This window comes from Chiloscyllium punctatum, chromosome 1 (assembly GCF_047496795.1).
Source record: "Chiloscyllium punctatum isolate Juve2018m chromosome 1, sChiPun1.3, whole genome shotgun sequence".
Classification (NCBI taxonomy): domain Eukaryota; kingdom Metazoa; phylum Chordata; class Chondrichthyes; order Orectolobiformes; family Hemiscylliidae; genus Chiloscyllium; species Chiloscyllium punctatum.
This window is the reverse complement of record NC_092739.1, coordinates 175,456,895-175,475,398: the sequence shown is the minus strand read 5'-3', so window position 1 is coordinate 175,475,398 and position 18,504 is coordinate 175,456,895. Positions and strand designations below refer to the sequence as shown.

The following is an 18,504-nucleotide window of genomic DNA, read 5'->3' as shown; positions in this document are numbered from 1 at the left end:
TCCACACCCAGGGTTGTGTTTTATTCCTGCCCATTGCATGTTGGGATTCTCAGTCTGGGGAATGATGGGTAATGGCAATGAGACTTTCACAGGGCACTCTCTACTTCAGACAGATTCAAAACTGGAGTTCAAGCAGAGCATGTGTAATGTTGAAGAGATTGTCCACACAATAACATCTCAGTGCTCGCTCAGTGTGTCTGGGTGAGATCCTGGCTCTCTCTCCCCAACTGCATTGGAGAAACATTCGGCATACTAAACCAATGTTCTAGCTCAGGACCGCCCTCATGACCAGTCCTACCTGCCAATCTTCCTTCCCACCTATCTGCTTCACCCTTCTCTCTGACCTCTCACCTTCATCCCCACCTCAATCCACCTATTGTATTCTTTGATACTTTCTCCCCACCCCCATACCCTTCCCATTTATCTCTCTACCCCAGGGGCTCCCTGACTTCATTCCAGATGAACGACTTTTGCCCGGAACGTTGATTTTGCTGCTCCTCGGAAGCTGCCTGACCTGCTGTGCTTTTCTAATCTTGACTCTAATCCTGAGCATCTGCAGTCCTCACTTTTCCGTCGTTAATTTTAACCTTACTGTGAATCCTCTTAAAGAAGAAGTTCACCTCCTCTCTCCACAAGAATCTCAGTGAGTCTCTCTCTCACTGCAACCACCCAGGTCATCTCCTCTGCTCTGAAGCTCTTCAACTCTTTGCTACATTCTCCTCAGCTCCAACCCCCCGACCCCTTTATCTCTCCACCCTGGAGCCTTCCTGCCTTTATTCCTGATGAGGGGCCTTTCCTGAACCGTCTATTTTCCTGCTCCTTGGATGCTGCCTGACCTGCTGTGCCTTTCTCACACTACTCTAATCTTGACCCAGGAGATATATCCAGACAAGGAGCAGGAGTAGGCCATAAGTCCTTTCGTGCCTGCTGCACAATTCCAATACCATCAGCTCTCAATTAAAGCACAATGTCAAATTCCCTTTTCTCCATAAACCACCTGAAGTCTTTTAAAATCAAGAAAATTTTCCCCCTCTCTCTCTCATATATTTTCAGTGCATTTTCCTCCAAAGTGTTCTACGACAGAGAATTCCACATGTTCCCTGACCTTTGAATGAAGAGCCGAAATGGTCTCCCCTGTATCCTGAGACTGTGACCCTGGTACTAGTCTCCCCACCCCGGGGAAACACCCTCCCAGCATCGAGTCTGTCCAGCCCCATTTGTGTGTTTAAATCAGACCTTATTGAATACAGGGCTAGTTGAACCAATCTCTCTTCATGGGACCGTCCTACCATCCTCAGTATCCAGCACTCCGTCTACAGCAGGTCTCTCATAGCTGGGGCGGGGGTGGGCAACTCCCCAAGGACCTGTACAACTGCAGCAAGACATCCTGACCTCTGAACCCAGATCCTCTTGCACTGAAGGACAATATACAATTTATCTTCCTCATTGCTTGGCTGTGCCTAGCTGTCTCCTGTCATTAATTGGTGCCCAAGGGCCCCCTTTGGACATCCAGACTTCCCAAGGTATCAAGTGTTTAAATAATTCCCTTCCTTTCTGATTTCCACACTGAAGTGTCAAACTCCATATTAAACCATGTTGTCCTGCATCTGCCATGTGTTCCCTCACTCATTCAACTTGTTGAAATCACCTTGAAGCCTCCTTGCCCCTTCCTCACAATTCACAGTCCCCCCCACCTTCCCCCAACCCCCCAGTTTTGTGTTGTCAGTGAAATTGGAAATGTTGTAATTGGTTCCCCCATCCAGGTCATGTGCATATATTGTGAATAGCTGGTGCCAAGCAGAGATCCAGGTGGTACCCCACCAGTCACTGGCTGCCACTCTGACAAAGACCCAATTATTCCAACTCCCTGTTTCCCGTCTGTCAACCCATTCCCAACACGTGTCAATATCCTCCCCCCTTACCACAGGTGCTTTAATTTTACCCATGAGCCTGTTCTGTGGGACCTTATCAAAAGGGTCCCTCCAGGAAATGTGGGTTCAAGAAGGCAGCTCACCATCACCTTCTCAAGGGCAATTAGGGACAGGCAATAAATGTAGGCCCATCCAGTGACCCCCATATCCCGGGAATGAATAAAAAGGAGGTGTCAGGAACCAGTGATGTCGTTCAAGTGTTCCATTCCCAAGGCCACCTACACCCATGAGATTTAAAATTGAGGCCATAGCTGTGATCAGTCTGACCCTCACACTCCCGAGACACCAATGCAGGAACAGGGTCCCACATTCATTGAGATTGTTTCTGTTTGTTCCTTTCCAACAGTTGCCACAACACCCACTACTACAATTCCCACAACAGAGGCTCCGACAACGACTGAAGAGACAACAGGTTAGTTATCTTCTCCAACAAACCTCTCAAATGTTATATACATTCAGTCAATGGGCTTTGCCATATGGGGAATGTATGAATGATGTCTTTCCACACCCAGGGTTGTGTTTTATTCCTGCCCATTGGATGTTGGGATTCTCAGTCTGGGGAATGATGGGTAATGGCAATGAGACTTTCACAGGGCCCTCTCCACTTCAGACAGATTCAAAACTGGAGTTCAAGCAGAGCACGTGTAATGTTGAAGAGATTGTCCACACAATAACATCTCAGTGCTCACTCAGTGTGTCTGGGTGGGAACCCTGGCTCTCTCTCCCCAACTGCATTGGGGAAACATCCAGACAAGGAGCAGGGTTAGGCCATTCGACATTTCGAGGCTGCTGTTCCATTCAATATCATCATGTCTAATCCTCAATCAAAATGTCACATTCCCTTTTCTCCCCACACCGTTTGAAGCCTTTAAAATCAAGTAGATTTCTCTCTGTCTGTTTCTCTCTCTCTCACTTAGTCTCCCCAACACGGGGAAACACCCTCCCAGCATCGAGTCTGTCCAGTGCTGACTGTGTGTTTACATCAGACCCCACTGAATACAAGGCCAGGTGAACCAAACTCTCCTCATGGGACCGTCCTGCCATCCTCAGTATCAGACTAGTGACCCTCCCTGCACTCCCACTACAGCAGGTCTGTCCTCTCATAGCTGGGGAGGTGGGCAACCCTGCACACAACCCTCCAGCTGTGCTCTCCCAAGGTCCTGTATCACTGCAGCCAGAAATCCTGACCTCTGAACCCAGATCCTCTTGCACGAAAGGACAATATACGATTTACCTTCCTCATTGCTTGGCTGTGCCTAGCTGTCTACTGTCATTAATTGGTGCCCAAAGTCCCCCTTTCTACATCCAGACTTCCCAAGGTATCAGTGTTTAAATAATTCCCTTCCTTTCTGATTTCCACCCGGAAGTGTCTAACTCCATATTGAACCATGTTGTCCTGCATCTGCCATGTGTTGCCTCACTCACTCAACTTGTTGAAATCACCTTGAAGCCTCCTTGCCCCTTCCTCACAATTCATAGTCGCCCCCCCTCCCCGTCCCCCCCAGTTTTGTGTTGTCAGTGAAATTGGAAATGTTGTAATTGGTTCCCCCATCCAGGTCATGTGCATATATTGTGAATAGCTGGTGCCAAGCAGAGATCCAGGTGGTACCCCACCAGTCACTGGCTGCCACTCCGACAAAGACCCAATTATTCCAACTCCCTGTTTCCCGTCTGTCAACCCATTCCCAACACGTGTCAATATACTCCCCCCTTACCACAGGTGCTTTAATTTTACCCATGAGCCTGTTCTGAGGGACCTTATCAAAAGGGTCCCTCCAGGAAATGTGGGTTCAAGAAGGCAGCTCACCATCACCTTCTCAAGGGCAATTAGGGACAGGCAATAAATGTAGGCCCATCCAGTGACCCCCATATCCCGGGAATGAATAAAAAGGAGGTGTCAGGAACCAGTGATGTCGTTCAAGTGTTCCATTCCCAAGGCCATCTGCACCCAGGAGATTTAATATTGACCCCATAGCTGCGATCAGCCTGACCCTCACACTCCCGAGACACCAATGCAGGAACAGGGTCCCACATTCATTGAGATTGTTTCTGTTTGTTCCTTTCCAACAGTTGCCACAACACCCACTACTACAATTCCCACAACAGAGGCTCCGACAACGACTGAAGAGACAACAGGTTAGTAATCTTCCCCAACAAACCTCTCAAATGTCATATACATTCAGTCAATGGTCTTTGCTGTATGGGGAATGTATAAATGATGAACTGAGCTCTTTGAGATGGTGACCAAATATGTGAATGAGGGTAGACCAGTCAGCCTTACTTCGGTTGTGGGTAAAATGTTGGAAAAGGCTATAAGAGATCAGATTTATAATCATCCAGAGAGGAATAGTTTGATTCGAGATAGTAAAGGCGGTTTTGTGAAGGGTAGGTCGTGCCTCACAAAACTTATTGAGTTCTTTCAGATGGTGACCAAACAGGTGGATGAGGGTAAAAAAGTTGATCTGGTGTTTATGGATTTCAGTAAGGCGTTGAATAAGGTTTCCCATTAATCTCCCCACTAAGGACACTACTGCACAAGATACACAGGCATGGGATTGCGGGTGATTTAGTGATTTGGATCAGACATTGGCTTGCTGAAGGAAGACAGAGGGTGGTGGTTGATGGGAAATGTTCATCCTGGAGCTCAGTTACTAGTGGTATACCACAAGGATCGGTTTTGGGGCCAGAGCGTTTTTATAAATGACCGAGATGGGGCATAGAAGGATGGGTTAGTAAATTTGCAGATGACATGAAAGTTGGTAGATTTGTGGACAATGCCAAAGGATGTTGCAGGTTACAGAGGGACACAGATAAGCTGCAGAGCTGGGCTGAGAGGTGGCAAAAGGAGTTTAATGTGGAAAAGTGTGAGGTGATTCACTTTGGAAGGAGCTACAGGGTTGCAGATTACTGGGTTAATGGGAGGTTTTTGGTAGTGTCGATGAGCAGAGAGATCTCGATGTCTATGTGCATAGATCCCTGGAAGTTGCCACCCAGGATTGTTTAGAAGGCATATGGTGTGTTCGCTTTAATTAGTAGAAGGATTGAGTTTCAGAGCCACGAGGTCATGCTGCAGCTGTACAAAACTCTGGTGCGACTGCACTTGGAGAATTGTGTACAGTTCTGGTCACGGCATCACAGGAAGGATGTGGAAGCTTTGGAAGGGTCCAGAGGAGATTTAGACAATAGACAATAGACAATAGGTGCAGGAGTAGGCCATTCTGCCCTTTGAGCCTGCACCACCATTCATTATGATCATGGCTGATCATCCTCAATCAGTATCTTGTTCCTGTCTTATCTCCATAACCCTTGATTCCACAATCACTATCCATCTCTTTCTTAAATGAATCCAGAGACTGGGCCTCCACTGCCTTCTGGGGCAGAGCATTCCACACAGCCACCACTCTCTTAGTGAAGAAGTCTCAACCCATCTCTGTCCTAAATGGCCTACCCCTTATTTTTGGTCCGTGTCCTCTGGTTCGGCATTCACCCATCAGCGGAAACATGTTTCCTGCCTCCAGAGTGTCCAATCCTTTCATAATCTTATACGTCTCAATCAGATCCCCTCTCAATCTTCTAAACTCAAGGGTATACAAGCCCAGTCTCTCCAAACTTTCAGTGTTAGATTGTCCCGCCATTCCAGGAATTGACCTCATGAACCTACGCTGCACTCCCTCAATAGCCTGAATGTCTTTCCTCAAATTTGGAGACCAGAACTGCACACTGTCCTCCAGGTGTGGTCCCGCCAGGGCCCTGTACAGCTGCAGAAGAACCTCTTTGCTTCGATACTCAATGCCTCTTGTTATGAAGGCCAGCATGCTATTAGCCTTCTTCACAACCTGCTGTACCTGCATGCTTACCTTTATTGACTGGTGTACAAGAACACCCAGATCTCTCTGTTCGGCCCCTTTCCCTAACTTGACTTCACTTAGGTAGTAATCTGCCTTCCTGTTCTTGCCACCAAAGTGGATAACCATACATTTATCCACATTAATCTGCATCTGCCATGCATCTGACCACTCACCTAACCTGTCCAGGTCACCCTGTAATCTCCTAACATCCTCCTCACATTTCACCCTGCCACCCAGCTTTGTATCATCAGCAAATTTGCTAATGTTACTATTAATACCATCACCTATATCATTAATATATATTGTAAAAAGCTGCGGTCCTAGCACTGATTCCTGCGGTACCCCACTGGCCATTCTGAAAGGGAGCTGTTTATCACTACTCTTTGTTTCCTGTCAACCAACCAATTTTCAATCCAAATTAGTATTTTTCCCCCAATACCATGCACCCTAATTGTGCTCACTAACCTCCGATGTGGGACTTTATCAAAGGCTTTCTGAAAGTCCAGGTACACTACATCTACTGGATCTCCCTTGTCCATCTTCAGAGTTACATCCTCAAAGGATTCCAGAAGATTAGTCAAGCATGATTTCCCCTTCATAAATCCATGCTGACTCTGACCTATCCTGTTACTGCTCTCCAGATATGTCGTAATTTCATCCTTTATAATTGACTCCAGCATTTTTCCCACCACTGAGGTCAGACTAACTGGTCTATAATTTCCTGCTTTCTCTCTTGCTCCTTTCTTAAAAAGTGGTATAACATTTGTGGGCGGCACGGTGGCACAGTGGTTAGCACTGCTGCCTCACAGCGCCAGAGACCCGGGTTCAATTCCCGCCTCAGGCGACTCTCTGTGTGGAGTTTGCACGTTCTCCCCGTGTCTGCGTGGGTTTCCTCCGGGTGGTCCGGTTTCCTCCCACAGTCCAAAGATGTGCAGGTCAGGTGAATTGGCCATGCTAAATTGCCCGTAGTGTTAGGTAAGGGGTAGATGTAGGGGTATGGGTGGGTTACGCTTCGGCGGGGCGGTGTGGACTTGTGGGGCCGAAGGGCCTGTTTCCACAATGTAAGTAATCTAATCTAAAAAAAAAAAATTAGTCACCCTCCAATCCGCAGAAACTGATCCTGAATCTATCGAACTCTGGAAATTAATCACCAACGCATCCACGATTTCTCGAGCCACCTCCTTCAGTACCCTGGGATGTAGACCATCAGGTCCCGGAGACTTATCAACCTTCAGACCTAATAGTCTCTCTAACACCGATTCCTGGCAAATATAAATTCCCTTCAGTTCAGGTCCTTCAGCCACTGTTACCTCAGGGAGATTGCTTGTGTCTTCCCCAGTGAACACAGATCTGAAGTACCAATTCAACTCTTCTGCCATTTCTTTGTTCCCCGTAATATATTCCCCTGTTTCTGTCTTCAAGGGCCCAATTTTAGTCTTAACCATTTTTTTGCCTTTCACATACCTAAAAATGCCTTTACTATCCTCCTTTATATTTTTGGCCAGTTTACCTTCGTACCTCATTTTTTCTCTGGATATTTCCTTCTTAGTAATCCTCTGTTTTTCTTTAAAAGCTTCCCAGTCCTCTGATTTCTCACTCATCTTTGCTATGTTATACTTTTTCTCTTTTGACTTTATATGGTCCTTAACTTCCCTCATCAGCCACGGCCACCCCTGCCTCCTCCTAGGATCTTTCTTCCTTTTTGGAATGAACTGATTCTGTATCTTCAGCATTCTACCCAGAAATATCCACCATTGTTCCTCCACTGTCATCCCTGCTAGGGTATTGCACCATTGAACTTTGACCAGCTCCTCCCTCATAGCTCCATAGTTCCCTATTTACCAGGATGTTGCCTGGTATGGAGGGAAGGTCTTACAAGGAAAAGCTGAGGAACTTGAGGCTGTTTTATTTCGAGAGTAGAAGGTTGGGAGGTGACTTAATTGAGATGCATAAGATAATCAGAGGGTTAGATAGGATGGACAGTGAGAACCTTTTTCCTCAGCTGGTGATGACTAGGATGAGGGGACAGAGCTTTGAATTGAGCGGTTGTAGATACAGGACAGATTTCTGAGGTAGTTTCTTTACTCAGAGAGTAGTAGGTGAGTTGAATGCACTGCGTGCAACAGTAGTTGACTCACCAACTTTAATGGCATTTAAACAGTCATTGGATAGTCATATGAACGAAAATAGAATTGTTCAGGTCAGATGGGCTTCAGATTGGTTTCACGGGTGGGCACAATGTTGAGGAATGAAGGATCCGTACTGCACTGTCATGTTCTAATGTACCCTGTATCCCGAGACTGTGACCCTGGTTCTAGTCTCCCCAACCTGGGGAAAAATATTCCCAGCATCGAGTCTGTCCAGCTCCGTTTGTGTGTTTAGATTAGATTACAGTGTGGAAACTGACCCTTCGGCCCAACAAGTCCACACCAACCCGCCAAACCGCACAACCCTGCACACAACCCTCCAGCTGTGGTCTCCCCAAAGCCCTGTATAACTGCAGCGAGACATCCCGACCTCTGAACCCAGAACCTCTTGCACTGAAGGGCAATATACAATTTACCTTCCTCATTGCTTGGCGGTGCCTAGCTGTCTACTGTCATTAATTGGTGCCCAAGGGCCCCCTTTGTACATCCAGACTTCCCAAGGTATCAGTGTTTAAATAATTCCCTTCTTTCTGAATTTCACACTGAAGTGTCTAACTCCATATTGAACCATGTTGTCCTGCATCTGCCATGTGTTTCCTCACTCACTCAACTTGTTGAAAACACCTTGAAGCCTCCTTGCCCCTTCCTCACAATTCACAGTCCCCCCCACCTTCCCCCAACCCCCCAGTTTTGTGTTGTCAGTGAAATTGGAAATGCTGTAATTGGTTCCCCCATCCAGGTCATGTGCATATATTGTGAATAGCTGGTGCCAAGCAGAGATCCAGGTGGTACCCCACCAGGCACTGGCTGCCACTCTGACAAAGACCCAATTATTCCAACTCCCTGTTTCCCGTCTGTCAACCCATTCCCAACACGTGTCAATATCCTCCCCCCTTACCACAGGTGCTTTAATTTTACCCATGAGCCTGTTCTGTGGGACCTTATCAAAAGGGTCCCTCCAGGAAATGTGGGTTCAAGAAGGCAGCTCACCATCACCTTCTCAAGGGCAATTAGGGACAGGCAATAAATGTAGGCCCATCCAGTGACCTCCATATGCCGGGAATGAATAAAAAGGAGGTGTCAGGAACCAGTGATGTCGTTCAAGTGTTCCATTCCCAAGGCCATCTGCACCCAGGAGATTTAAAATTGAGCCCATAGCTGTGATCAGCCTGACCCTCACACTCCCGAGACACCAATGCAGGAACAGGGTCCCACATTCATTGAGATTGTTTCTGTTTGTTCCTTTCCAACAGTTGCCACAACACCCACTACTACAATTCCCACAACAGAGGCTCCGACAACGACTGAAGAGACAACAGGTTAGTAATCTTCCCCAACAAACCTCTCAAATGTCATAATAATTCAGTCAATGGTCTTTGCTGTATGGGGAATGTATGAATGATGTCTTTCCACACCCAGGGTTATGTTTTATTCCTGCCCATTGCATGTTGGGATTCTCAGTCTGGGGAATGATGGGTAATGGCAATGAGACTTTCACAGGCCACTCTCCACTTCAGACAGATTCAAAACTGGAATTCAAGCAGAGCACGTGTAATGTTGAAGAGATTGTCCACATAACAACATCTCAGTGCTCACTCAGTGTGTCTGGGTGAGAACCCTGGCTCTCTCTCCCTAACTGTATTGGGGAAACATCCAGACAAGGAGCAGGGTTAGGCCATTCGACATTTCGAGGCTGCTATACCATTCAATACCATCATGTCTCATCCTCAATCAAAATGTCACATTCCCTTTTCTCCCCACACCGTTTGAAGCCTTTAAAATCAAGTAGATTTCTCTCTATCTGTTTCTCTCTCTCTCACTTAGTCTCCCCAACACGGGGAAACACCCTCCCAGCATCGAGTCTGTCCAGTGCTGACTGTGTGTTTTAATCAGACCCCACTGAATACAAGGCCAGGTGAACCAATCTCTCCTCATGGGACCGTCCTGCCATCCTCAGTATCAGACTAGTGACCCTCCCTGCACTCCCACTACAGCAGGACTGTCCTCTCATAGCTGGGGGGGCGGGGGCAACCCTGCACACAACCTTCAGCTGTGCTCTCCCCAAGGCCCTGTATAACTGCAGCAAGGCATCCCGACCTCTGAACCCAGATCCTCTTGCACTGAAGGACAATATACAATTTACCTTCCTCATTGCTTGGCTGTGCCCAGCTGTCTACTGTCATTAATTGGTGCCCAAAGTCCCCCTTTGTCCATCCAGACTTCCCAAGGTATCAGTGTTTAAATAATTCCCTTCCTTTCTGATTTCCACACTGAAGTGTCTAACTCCATATTAAACCATGTTGTCCTGCATCTGCCATGTGTTCCCTCACTCACCTTGAAGCCTCCTTGCCCCTTCCTCACAATTCACAGTTGCCCCCCCCCCAACCCCCCAGTTTTGTGTTGTCAGTGAAATTGGAAATGTTGTAATTGGTTCCCCCATCCAGGTCATGTGCATATATTGTGAATACCTGGTGCCAAGCAGAGATCCAGGTGGAACCCCACCATTCACTGGCTGCCACTCTGACAAAGACCCAATTATTCCAACTCCCTGTTTCCCATCTGTCAACCCATTCCATATTGAATGAATATTGACTCTGAAGCTTTCTATTGGGATGTCAGGAATAGACGAATTTTGAGGATGCGATCAAATAGTAGTGGGAAGTTGGGCGTTGAGTCCGTGGAGATGGGGAAGCACGAAATGAATACTTGTCATCAGTATTCACAGTGGAAAAGGGCAATGTTGTCGAGGAGAATATTGAGATACAATCTCTCCGACTAAACCGGATGAGGTTCAAAAGGAGGAGTTGTCAACCATTCTGGAAAACGTGAAAATGGATGGAATTTGTCCAAGGATTCACTGGGAAGCCAGGGAGTTGATTGCAGAGCCTTTGGCTTTGATTTTTCTGTCGTCATTGTCCACAGGAATAGTGCCAGGAGACTGGAGGATAGAAAATGTTGTCCCCTTGTTCATGAAGGGGTGGAGAGACAACCCTGGTAATTACAGATCAGTGAGCCTTACTTCGGTTGTGGGTAAAATGTTGGAAAAGGTTAAAAAAGATAGGATTTATAATCATCAAGAAAGGAAAAAATTGATTAGGCATAGTCAACACGGTTTTGTGAAGGGTAGGTCGTACCTCATAAGCCTTGTTGAGTTCTTTGAGATCGTGACCAAACAGGTTCACTCAGGAACAGGACATTGTTGTCGATACGAATACTGAGGCACGAATAAGTAGAATGGATGGCTTTGAGATATGTAGAGAAGAGGTGTTGGAAATTCTGGCAAGGGTGAAAATAGATAAGTCCCCTGGGCCTGATAGCATTTATCCGAGGATTCTCTGGGAAGCAAGGGAGGAGATTGCAGAGCCATTGGCCTTGATTTTTGTGTCCTCTTTGTCTACAGGAGTAGTGCCAGAGGACTGGAGGCTAGCAAACGTGGTTCCCTTGTTCAAGAAGGGGAGTAGGGATAATCCTAGTAACTATAGGCCAGTGAGTCTCACTTCTGTTGTGGGCAAAGTCTTAGAGAGAATTGTAAGGGATAGGATTTATGCACATCTGGATAAGAATAATGTGATCAAGGATAGTCAGCATGGTTTTGTGAAGGGCAGATCGTGCCTCACAAACCTTATTGAATTCTTTGAGAAGGTGACTAAGGAGGTAGATGAGGGGAAAGCGATAGATGTGGTGTATATGCATTTTAGTAAGGCGTTTGATAAGGTCCCCCATGGTAGGCTACTGCAGAAAATACAGAGATATGGCATTGAGGGTGAGTTGGAGGTTTGGATTAGGAATTGGCTGGCTGGAAGAAGACAGAGGGTAGTAGTTGATGGCAAAGGTTCATCTTGGAGTGCCGTCACTAGCGGTGTTCCGCAAGGATCTGTTTTGGGACCATTGCTGTTTGTCATTTTTATAAACGACCTGGAGGAAGGGTTAGAAGGTTGGGTGAGCAAGTTGGCGGATGATACGAAAGTTGGAGGAGTTGTAGACAGTGAGGAAGGATGTGGCAGGTTACAGCGGGATATAGAGAAGCTGCAGAGCTGGGCAGAAAGGTGGCAAATGGAGTTCAATGTAGCTAAGTGTGAAGTGATTCACTTTGGTAAGAGTAACAAAAAGATGGGTACTGGGCTAATGGTCGGATACTTGGTAGTGTGGAAGAGCAGAGGGATCTTGGTGTCCATGTACACAGATCTCTGAAAGTTGCCACCCAGGTAAATAGTGCAGTGAAGAAGGCATATGGCGTACTGGCTTTTATTGGTAGAGGAATTGAGTCCCGGAGTCCTGAGGTCATGCGGTCGCATCTGGAATATTGTGTGCAGTTTTGGTCGCGATACTATAGGAAGGATGTGGAGGCACTGGAACGGGTGCAGAGGAAGTTTACCAGGATGTTGCCTGGTATGGTAGGAAGATCCTATGAGGAAAGGCTGAGGCACTTGGGGTTGTTTTCATTGGAGAAAAGAAGGTTTAGGGGTGACTTGATAGAGGTGTACAAGATGATTAGGGGGTTAGATCGGGTTGACAGTGAGAACCTTTTTCCATGTATGGAGTCAGCTATTACAAAGGGGCATAGCTTTAAATTAAGGGGGGGTAGATATAGGACTGATGTTAGGGGTAGGTTCTTCACTCAGCGAGTCGTACGTTCATGGAATGCCCTGCCAGTAGCAGTGGTGGACTCTCCCTCTTTATGGGTATTTAAGCGGGCATTGGATAGGTATATGGAGGATAGTGGGTTAGTGTAGGTTAGGTGGGCATTGATCGGCGCAACATCGACGGCCGAAGGGCCTGTACTGCGCTGTATTCTTCTATGTTCTATGTAGATGAGGGTAAAGTGGTTAATGTGGTGTATATGGATTTCAGTAAGGTGTTTGATAAGGTTCCCCACAGTAGGATATTGCAGAAAATAGAGGCATGGGATAGAGGGGGATTTAGCAGTTTGGATCAGAAATTGATTAGCTGAAAGAAGACAGAGGGTGGTGGTCGATGGGAAATGTTCAACATGGCTTTCAGTTAATTGTACCACAAGGATGTCTTTTGGGGCAACTGCTGTTTGTCATTTCTATAAATGACCTAGATGAAGGTGCGGAAGGATGGGTTAGTAAATTTGCAAATGACACGAAGATCGGTAAAGTTGTGGATAGTGCCAAAGGATGTTCCAGGTTACAGAGCGACATAGATAACATAGAACAGTACAGCACAGAACAGGCCCTGTTGCACCGACCTGTGAACTAATCTAAGCCCGTCCCCCCATACTATCCCATCATCATCCATGTGCTTATCAAAGGACTGTTCAAATGCCCCTAATGTGGCTGAATTGACTACATTAGCTGGTAGGGCATTCCAAGCCCTTACCACTCTCTGTGTAAAGAACCTGCCTCTGATATCTCTCTTAAATCTATCATCTCTCAATTTGCAGCTATGCCCCCTTGTACAAGCTGACATCATCTTCCCAGGAAAAAGAGTCTCACAGTCGACCCTATCTTATCCTGTGTTCATCTTACATGTCTCTATTCTTTCCAATGAGAACAGACCCAAGTCCCACAGTCTTTCCTCATAAGACCTTCCCTTCAGACCAGGCAACATCCTGGTAAATCCCCTCCGCACCTTTTCCAAAGCTTCCACATCCTTCCTGTAATGGGTCGACCAGAACTGTACACAATATTCCAAGTGCGGCCGCACTAGGGTTTTGTATAGTTGCAGCATGACATCGCAGCTCTGGAACTCAATCCCTCTACCAATGAAACCTAACACACTGTATGCCTTCTTAACAACCTGGGTGGCAACTTTCAGGGATCTATGTACATGGACACCAAAATACCTCTGCACATCCACACTACCAAGAATCTTTCCATTGACCCAGTACTCTACCTTCCTGTTATTCTTTCAAAAGTGCATCACCTCACATTTAGCTGCATTGAACTCCATTTGCCACCTCTCAGCCCAATTCTGCAGTTTATCTCAGTCCCCCTGCAACCTGTAACACTCTTCCAACCTGTCTACTACTCCACTGACTTTAGTGTCATCTGCAAATTTACTAACCCATCCACCTATGCCTGCGTCTAAGTTGTTTATAAAAATGACAAACAGCAGTGGTCCCAAAACAGACCCTTGTGGAACACCACTGGTAACCGGACTCCAGGCTGAATATTTTCCATCAACCACCACTCACTGTCTTCTTTCAGAAAGCCAGTTTCTAATCCAAACTGCTAAATCACCTTCAAACCCAGGCCTCTGCATTTTCTCCAACAGCCAACCATGTGGAACTTTATCAAAGACTTTGCTGAAGTCCATGTACACCACGTCAACTGCCCTACCCTCATCCACATAGAGTCATACAGTCATAGAGATGTACAGCACAGAAACAGACCCTTCGGTCTAACCCGTCTTTGCCAACCAGATATCCCAACTCAATGTTTGGTCACCTTCTCAAAAACTCAATGAGGTTTGTGAGACACAACCTGCCCTTAACAAATCTATGTTGACTATATCCAATATAATTGTTGCTTGTCAGATGATTATAAATCCTACCTCTTATAATTCTCTCCAGAATGTTTCCTACGGCAGACATAAGGCTCACTGGTCTATAATTACCTGGGTCATCTCTACTGCCCTTCATGAACAATGGCACAACATTTACAATCCTCCAGTCCTCTGGTACTAAACCTGGAGACAATGATGACTCTAAGATCAAAGCCAAAGGCTCTGCTATCTCCTTCCTATCTTCCCAGAGAATCTTCGGATAAATCCCATCCAGCCCAGGGGACTTATCTACTTTCACTCCTTCCAGAATTGATAACACCTCCTCCTTACTAACCTCGATCCTTTCAAGTCTAATAGCCAGTATCTCAGTCTTCTCCTCTACAATGTTCTCCTTTTCCTGAGTGAAAAGAGATGAGAAATATTCATTTAGCACCTCTCCGATCTCCACAGGGTCCACACACAACTTTCCACTCCTGTCTTTGACTGGCCCTATTCCTACCCTAGTCATCCTTTTATCCCTCACAAACTATAGCTTTAGGGTTGTCCTTTATTCTATTTGCTAAAGACTGCTCGTGTCCCCTCCTTGCTGTTCTTAACTCTTGCTTTAAATCCTTCCTGGTACTCTAACTCTCTATCTCCTCATCTGAACCATCTCGTCTCAATGCCACATGAGCCTTCTTCTTCCACTTAACAAGAGATACAATTTCTGTAGTAAACCACGGTTCCCTTACCTTATCACTTCCTCCCTGCCTGACAGGGACATACCTATCAAGGACACGCAATATCTGTTCCTGAAACCAGCTCCACATTTCGATTGTGCCCATCCTGGGCATTTTGCTACCCCATTCTATGCCTCCTAATTCTTGCCTAATCACATTATAATTGTCTTTTCCCCATCGATAGCTCTTGTCCTATGGCATGCTCCTATCCCTTTCCATCGCTAAACTAAACATAACCAAATTATGGTCACTCTCTCCAAAGTGCTCACTTACAACTAAATCAAACACCTGGCCTGGGTCATTCCCAAGCACCAGATCCAGTGTGGCCTCCCCTCTTGTCGGCCCTTCGACACACTGTGTCAGGAAACCCTCCTGCACACATTGGACATAAACTGATCCATTCGACGTACCAGAGTTATAGCATTTCTACTGAATGTTGGGGAAGTTAAAATCCCCCATAATGACCACTCTGTTCCTTTCACTCCTACCCAGAATCGATATCCCAATCCTCTCTTCCACCTCCCTGGAACTTTGCGGAGGCCTATAAAAAACTCCCAGCAGTGTGACCTCTCCTCTCCTGTTTCTAACCTCAGCCCACACTACCTCAGTGGACGAGCCCTCGTCAAAGGTTCTTTCAGATACCTTTGGACTGTCCTTGACTAACAAAGCTACACCTCCCCCTCTTTTACCACCCTCCCTGTCCTTAATGAAAGATCTAAATCCTGGAACCTGCAAAATCCATTCCTCACCCTGCTCTATCCATGTCTCCGAAATGACCACAGCATCGAAGTCCCAGGTACCTATCCATGCTGCAAGCTCACCTATTTTATTCTGGATACACCTGGCGTTGAGGTAGACACACAGATAAGCTGCAGAGCTGGGCTGAGAGGTGGCAAGTCAAGTTTAATGCAGAAATGAGTGAGGTGATTTCCTTAGAAGGAGAAACAGGAATGAAGATTACTGGGCTAATGGTAAAATGCATGGTGGTGTCAATGAACTGAGAGAGCTTGGTGTCCATGTAAATAGATCCTAGAAAGTTGCCACCCAGGTGATAGGGTTGTTACTAAGGCAAACAGTGTATTAGCTTTTATCGGTAGAGGGATTGAGTTTCGGAGCCATGAGGTCATGCTGCAGCTGTACAAAACTCTGGGGTGGCCGCACTTGGAGTATTGTGAACGATTCTGGTCACTGCATTATAGGAAGGATATGGAAGTTTGGAAAGGGTGCAGAGGAGATTTACCAGGATGTTGCCTGGTATGGAGGGACATTACTGTGAGGAAAGGCTGAGGGACTTGAGGCTGTTTTCATTAGAGAGAAGAAGTTTGAGAGGTGACTTAGTTGAGACATATAAGGTAATCAGAGGGTTAGATAGTTTTTCCTCAGATGGTGATGGCTAGCACAAGAGGACATAGCTTTAAACTGAGGAGTGATATCAGGACAGATGTCAAGTGTAGTTTTGTTACTCAGAGAGTAGTCAGGTGTAGAACAGTAGTAGCCTCGCCAACTGAAGAACATTTAAATGGTGACTGGATAGTTAAATGGATGAAAATGGAATTGTTCAGGTGTAGGATAAATGGGCTTCAGAGTGGTTCCACAGGTCAGCGCAACATTGAGGGTAGAAAGGCCAGTGTTGTGCTGTAATGTTGAAGAGATTGTCCAAACAACATCTCAGTGCTCGCTCAGTATCACTGGGTGAGAACCCTGGCTCTCTCTCCCTAACTGCATTGGGGAAACATCCAGACAAGGAGCACAAGTAGGCCATTTGGCCTCTCGAGTTTGCTGCACCACTCAATACCATCATGTGTTATCCTCAATCAAACTGTCACATTCCCTTTTCACCCCACACCGCTTGAATCCTTTAAAATTGCAGAAATGACTCTCTCTGTCTCTCTCCCCTCTCATAGAGTTTCAGTGCCTTGTCGTCCACGGCCTTCTGTGACAGAGAATTCCACACGTTTCCTGCCCTTTGAGTGAAGAGCTGATTCCTCATCTCAGACTGAGATGGTCTCCCCTGTATCCTGAGACTGTGACCCTGGTTCTAGTCTCCCCAACCAGGAGAAACATTCTCCTAGATTCTAGCTTAGGTTCCCTACAGTGTGGAAACAGGCCCTTCGGCCCAACCAGTCCACACTGACCCTCCAAATAGTAACCCACCCAGACCCATTTCCCTCTGACTAATGCACGATAGGCAAATTAGAATGGCCAATTCACCTGACCTGCACATCTTTGGACTGTGGGAGGAGACCGGAGCACCCAGAGGAAACCCACACAGACACGGGGAGAATGTGCAAACTGCACACTGTCATCCACGGCTGGAATCAAACCCAGATCCCTGGTGCTGTGAGGCAACAGTGCTAACCACTGAACCACAGTGCCACCCATTCTAATCTGTACAGCCCCATTCGTGTGTTTAAATGCGACCCCACTGAATGTAGAGCCGGGTGAGCGAATCTCTCCTCATGGGACCGTCCTGCCATCCTCAGTATCAGACTAGTGACCCTCCCTGCACTCCCACTACAGCAGGACTGTCCTCTCATAGCTGAGGGGGGGGGGGCGGGGGGGAGGGGGGGGGGGTGTGGTGGCGGGGGGCAAGGTATCCCAAGGTATCAGTGTTTAAATAATTCCCTTCCTTTCTGATTTTCACACTGAAGTGTCTAACTCCATATTGAACCATGTTGTCCTGCATCTACCATGTGTTCCCTCACTCACTCAACTTGTTGAAATCACCTTGAAGCCTCCTTGCCCCTCCCTCACAATTCACAGTCCTCCCCCCCCGTCCTCCCCAGTTTTGTGTTGTCAGTGAAATTGAAAATGTTGTAATTGGTTCCCCTCTTCCTGACCTCTCCGCCCCCACCCCACTCCGGCCTATCACCCTCACCTTGACCTCTCTCCACCTATCGCATTCCCAACGCCCCTCCCCCAAGTCCCTCCTCCCTACCTTTTATCTTAGCCTGCTGGACACACTTTCCTCATTCCTGAAGAAGGGCTCATGCCGGAAACGTCGATTCTCCTGCTCTTTGGAATCTGCCTGACGTGCTGCGCTTTTCCAACAACACATTTTCAGCTCTGATCTCCAGCATCTGCAGTCCTCACTTTCTCCCCCATCCAGGTCATGTGCATATATTGTGACTAGCTGGTGCCAAGCAGAGATCCAGGTGGTACCCCACCAGGCACTGGCTGCCACTCCGACAAAAACCCAATTATTCCAACTCCCTGTTTCCCGTCTGTCAACCCATTCCCAACACGTGTCAATATACTCCCCCCTTACCACAGGTGCTTTAATTTTACCCATGAGCCTGTTCTGAGGGACCTTATCAAAAGGGTCCCTCCAGGAAATGTGGGTTCAAGAAGGCAGCTCACCATCACCTTCTCAAGGGCAATTAGGGAC

General features: G+C 46.9%; 1 protein-coding gene across 1 annotated transcript in view; it reads left to right on the top strand.

Moving 5' to 3' along the window:
- Positions 1-18,504, top strand: part of LOC140480783 (uncharacterized) — a 79,594-nt gene that overhangs the window by 10,531 nt on the left and 50,559 nt on the right. Inside the window, exons 4-6 of the mRNA XM_072576161.1 lie at positions 2,278-2,343; positions 4,002-4,067; positions 9,180-9,245. Coding sequence (XP_072432262.1) covers positions 2,278-2,343; positions 4,002-4,067; positions 9,180-9,245 — 198 coding nt within the window. The remainder of the gene's footprint in view (positions 1-2,277; positions 2,344-4,001; positions 4,068-9,179; positions 9,246-18,504) is intronic.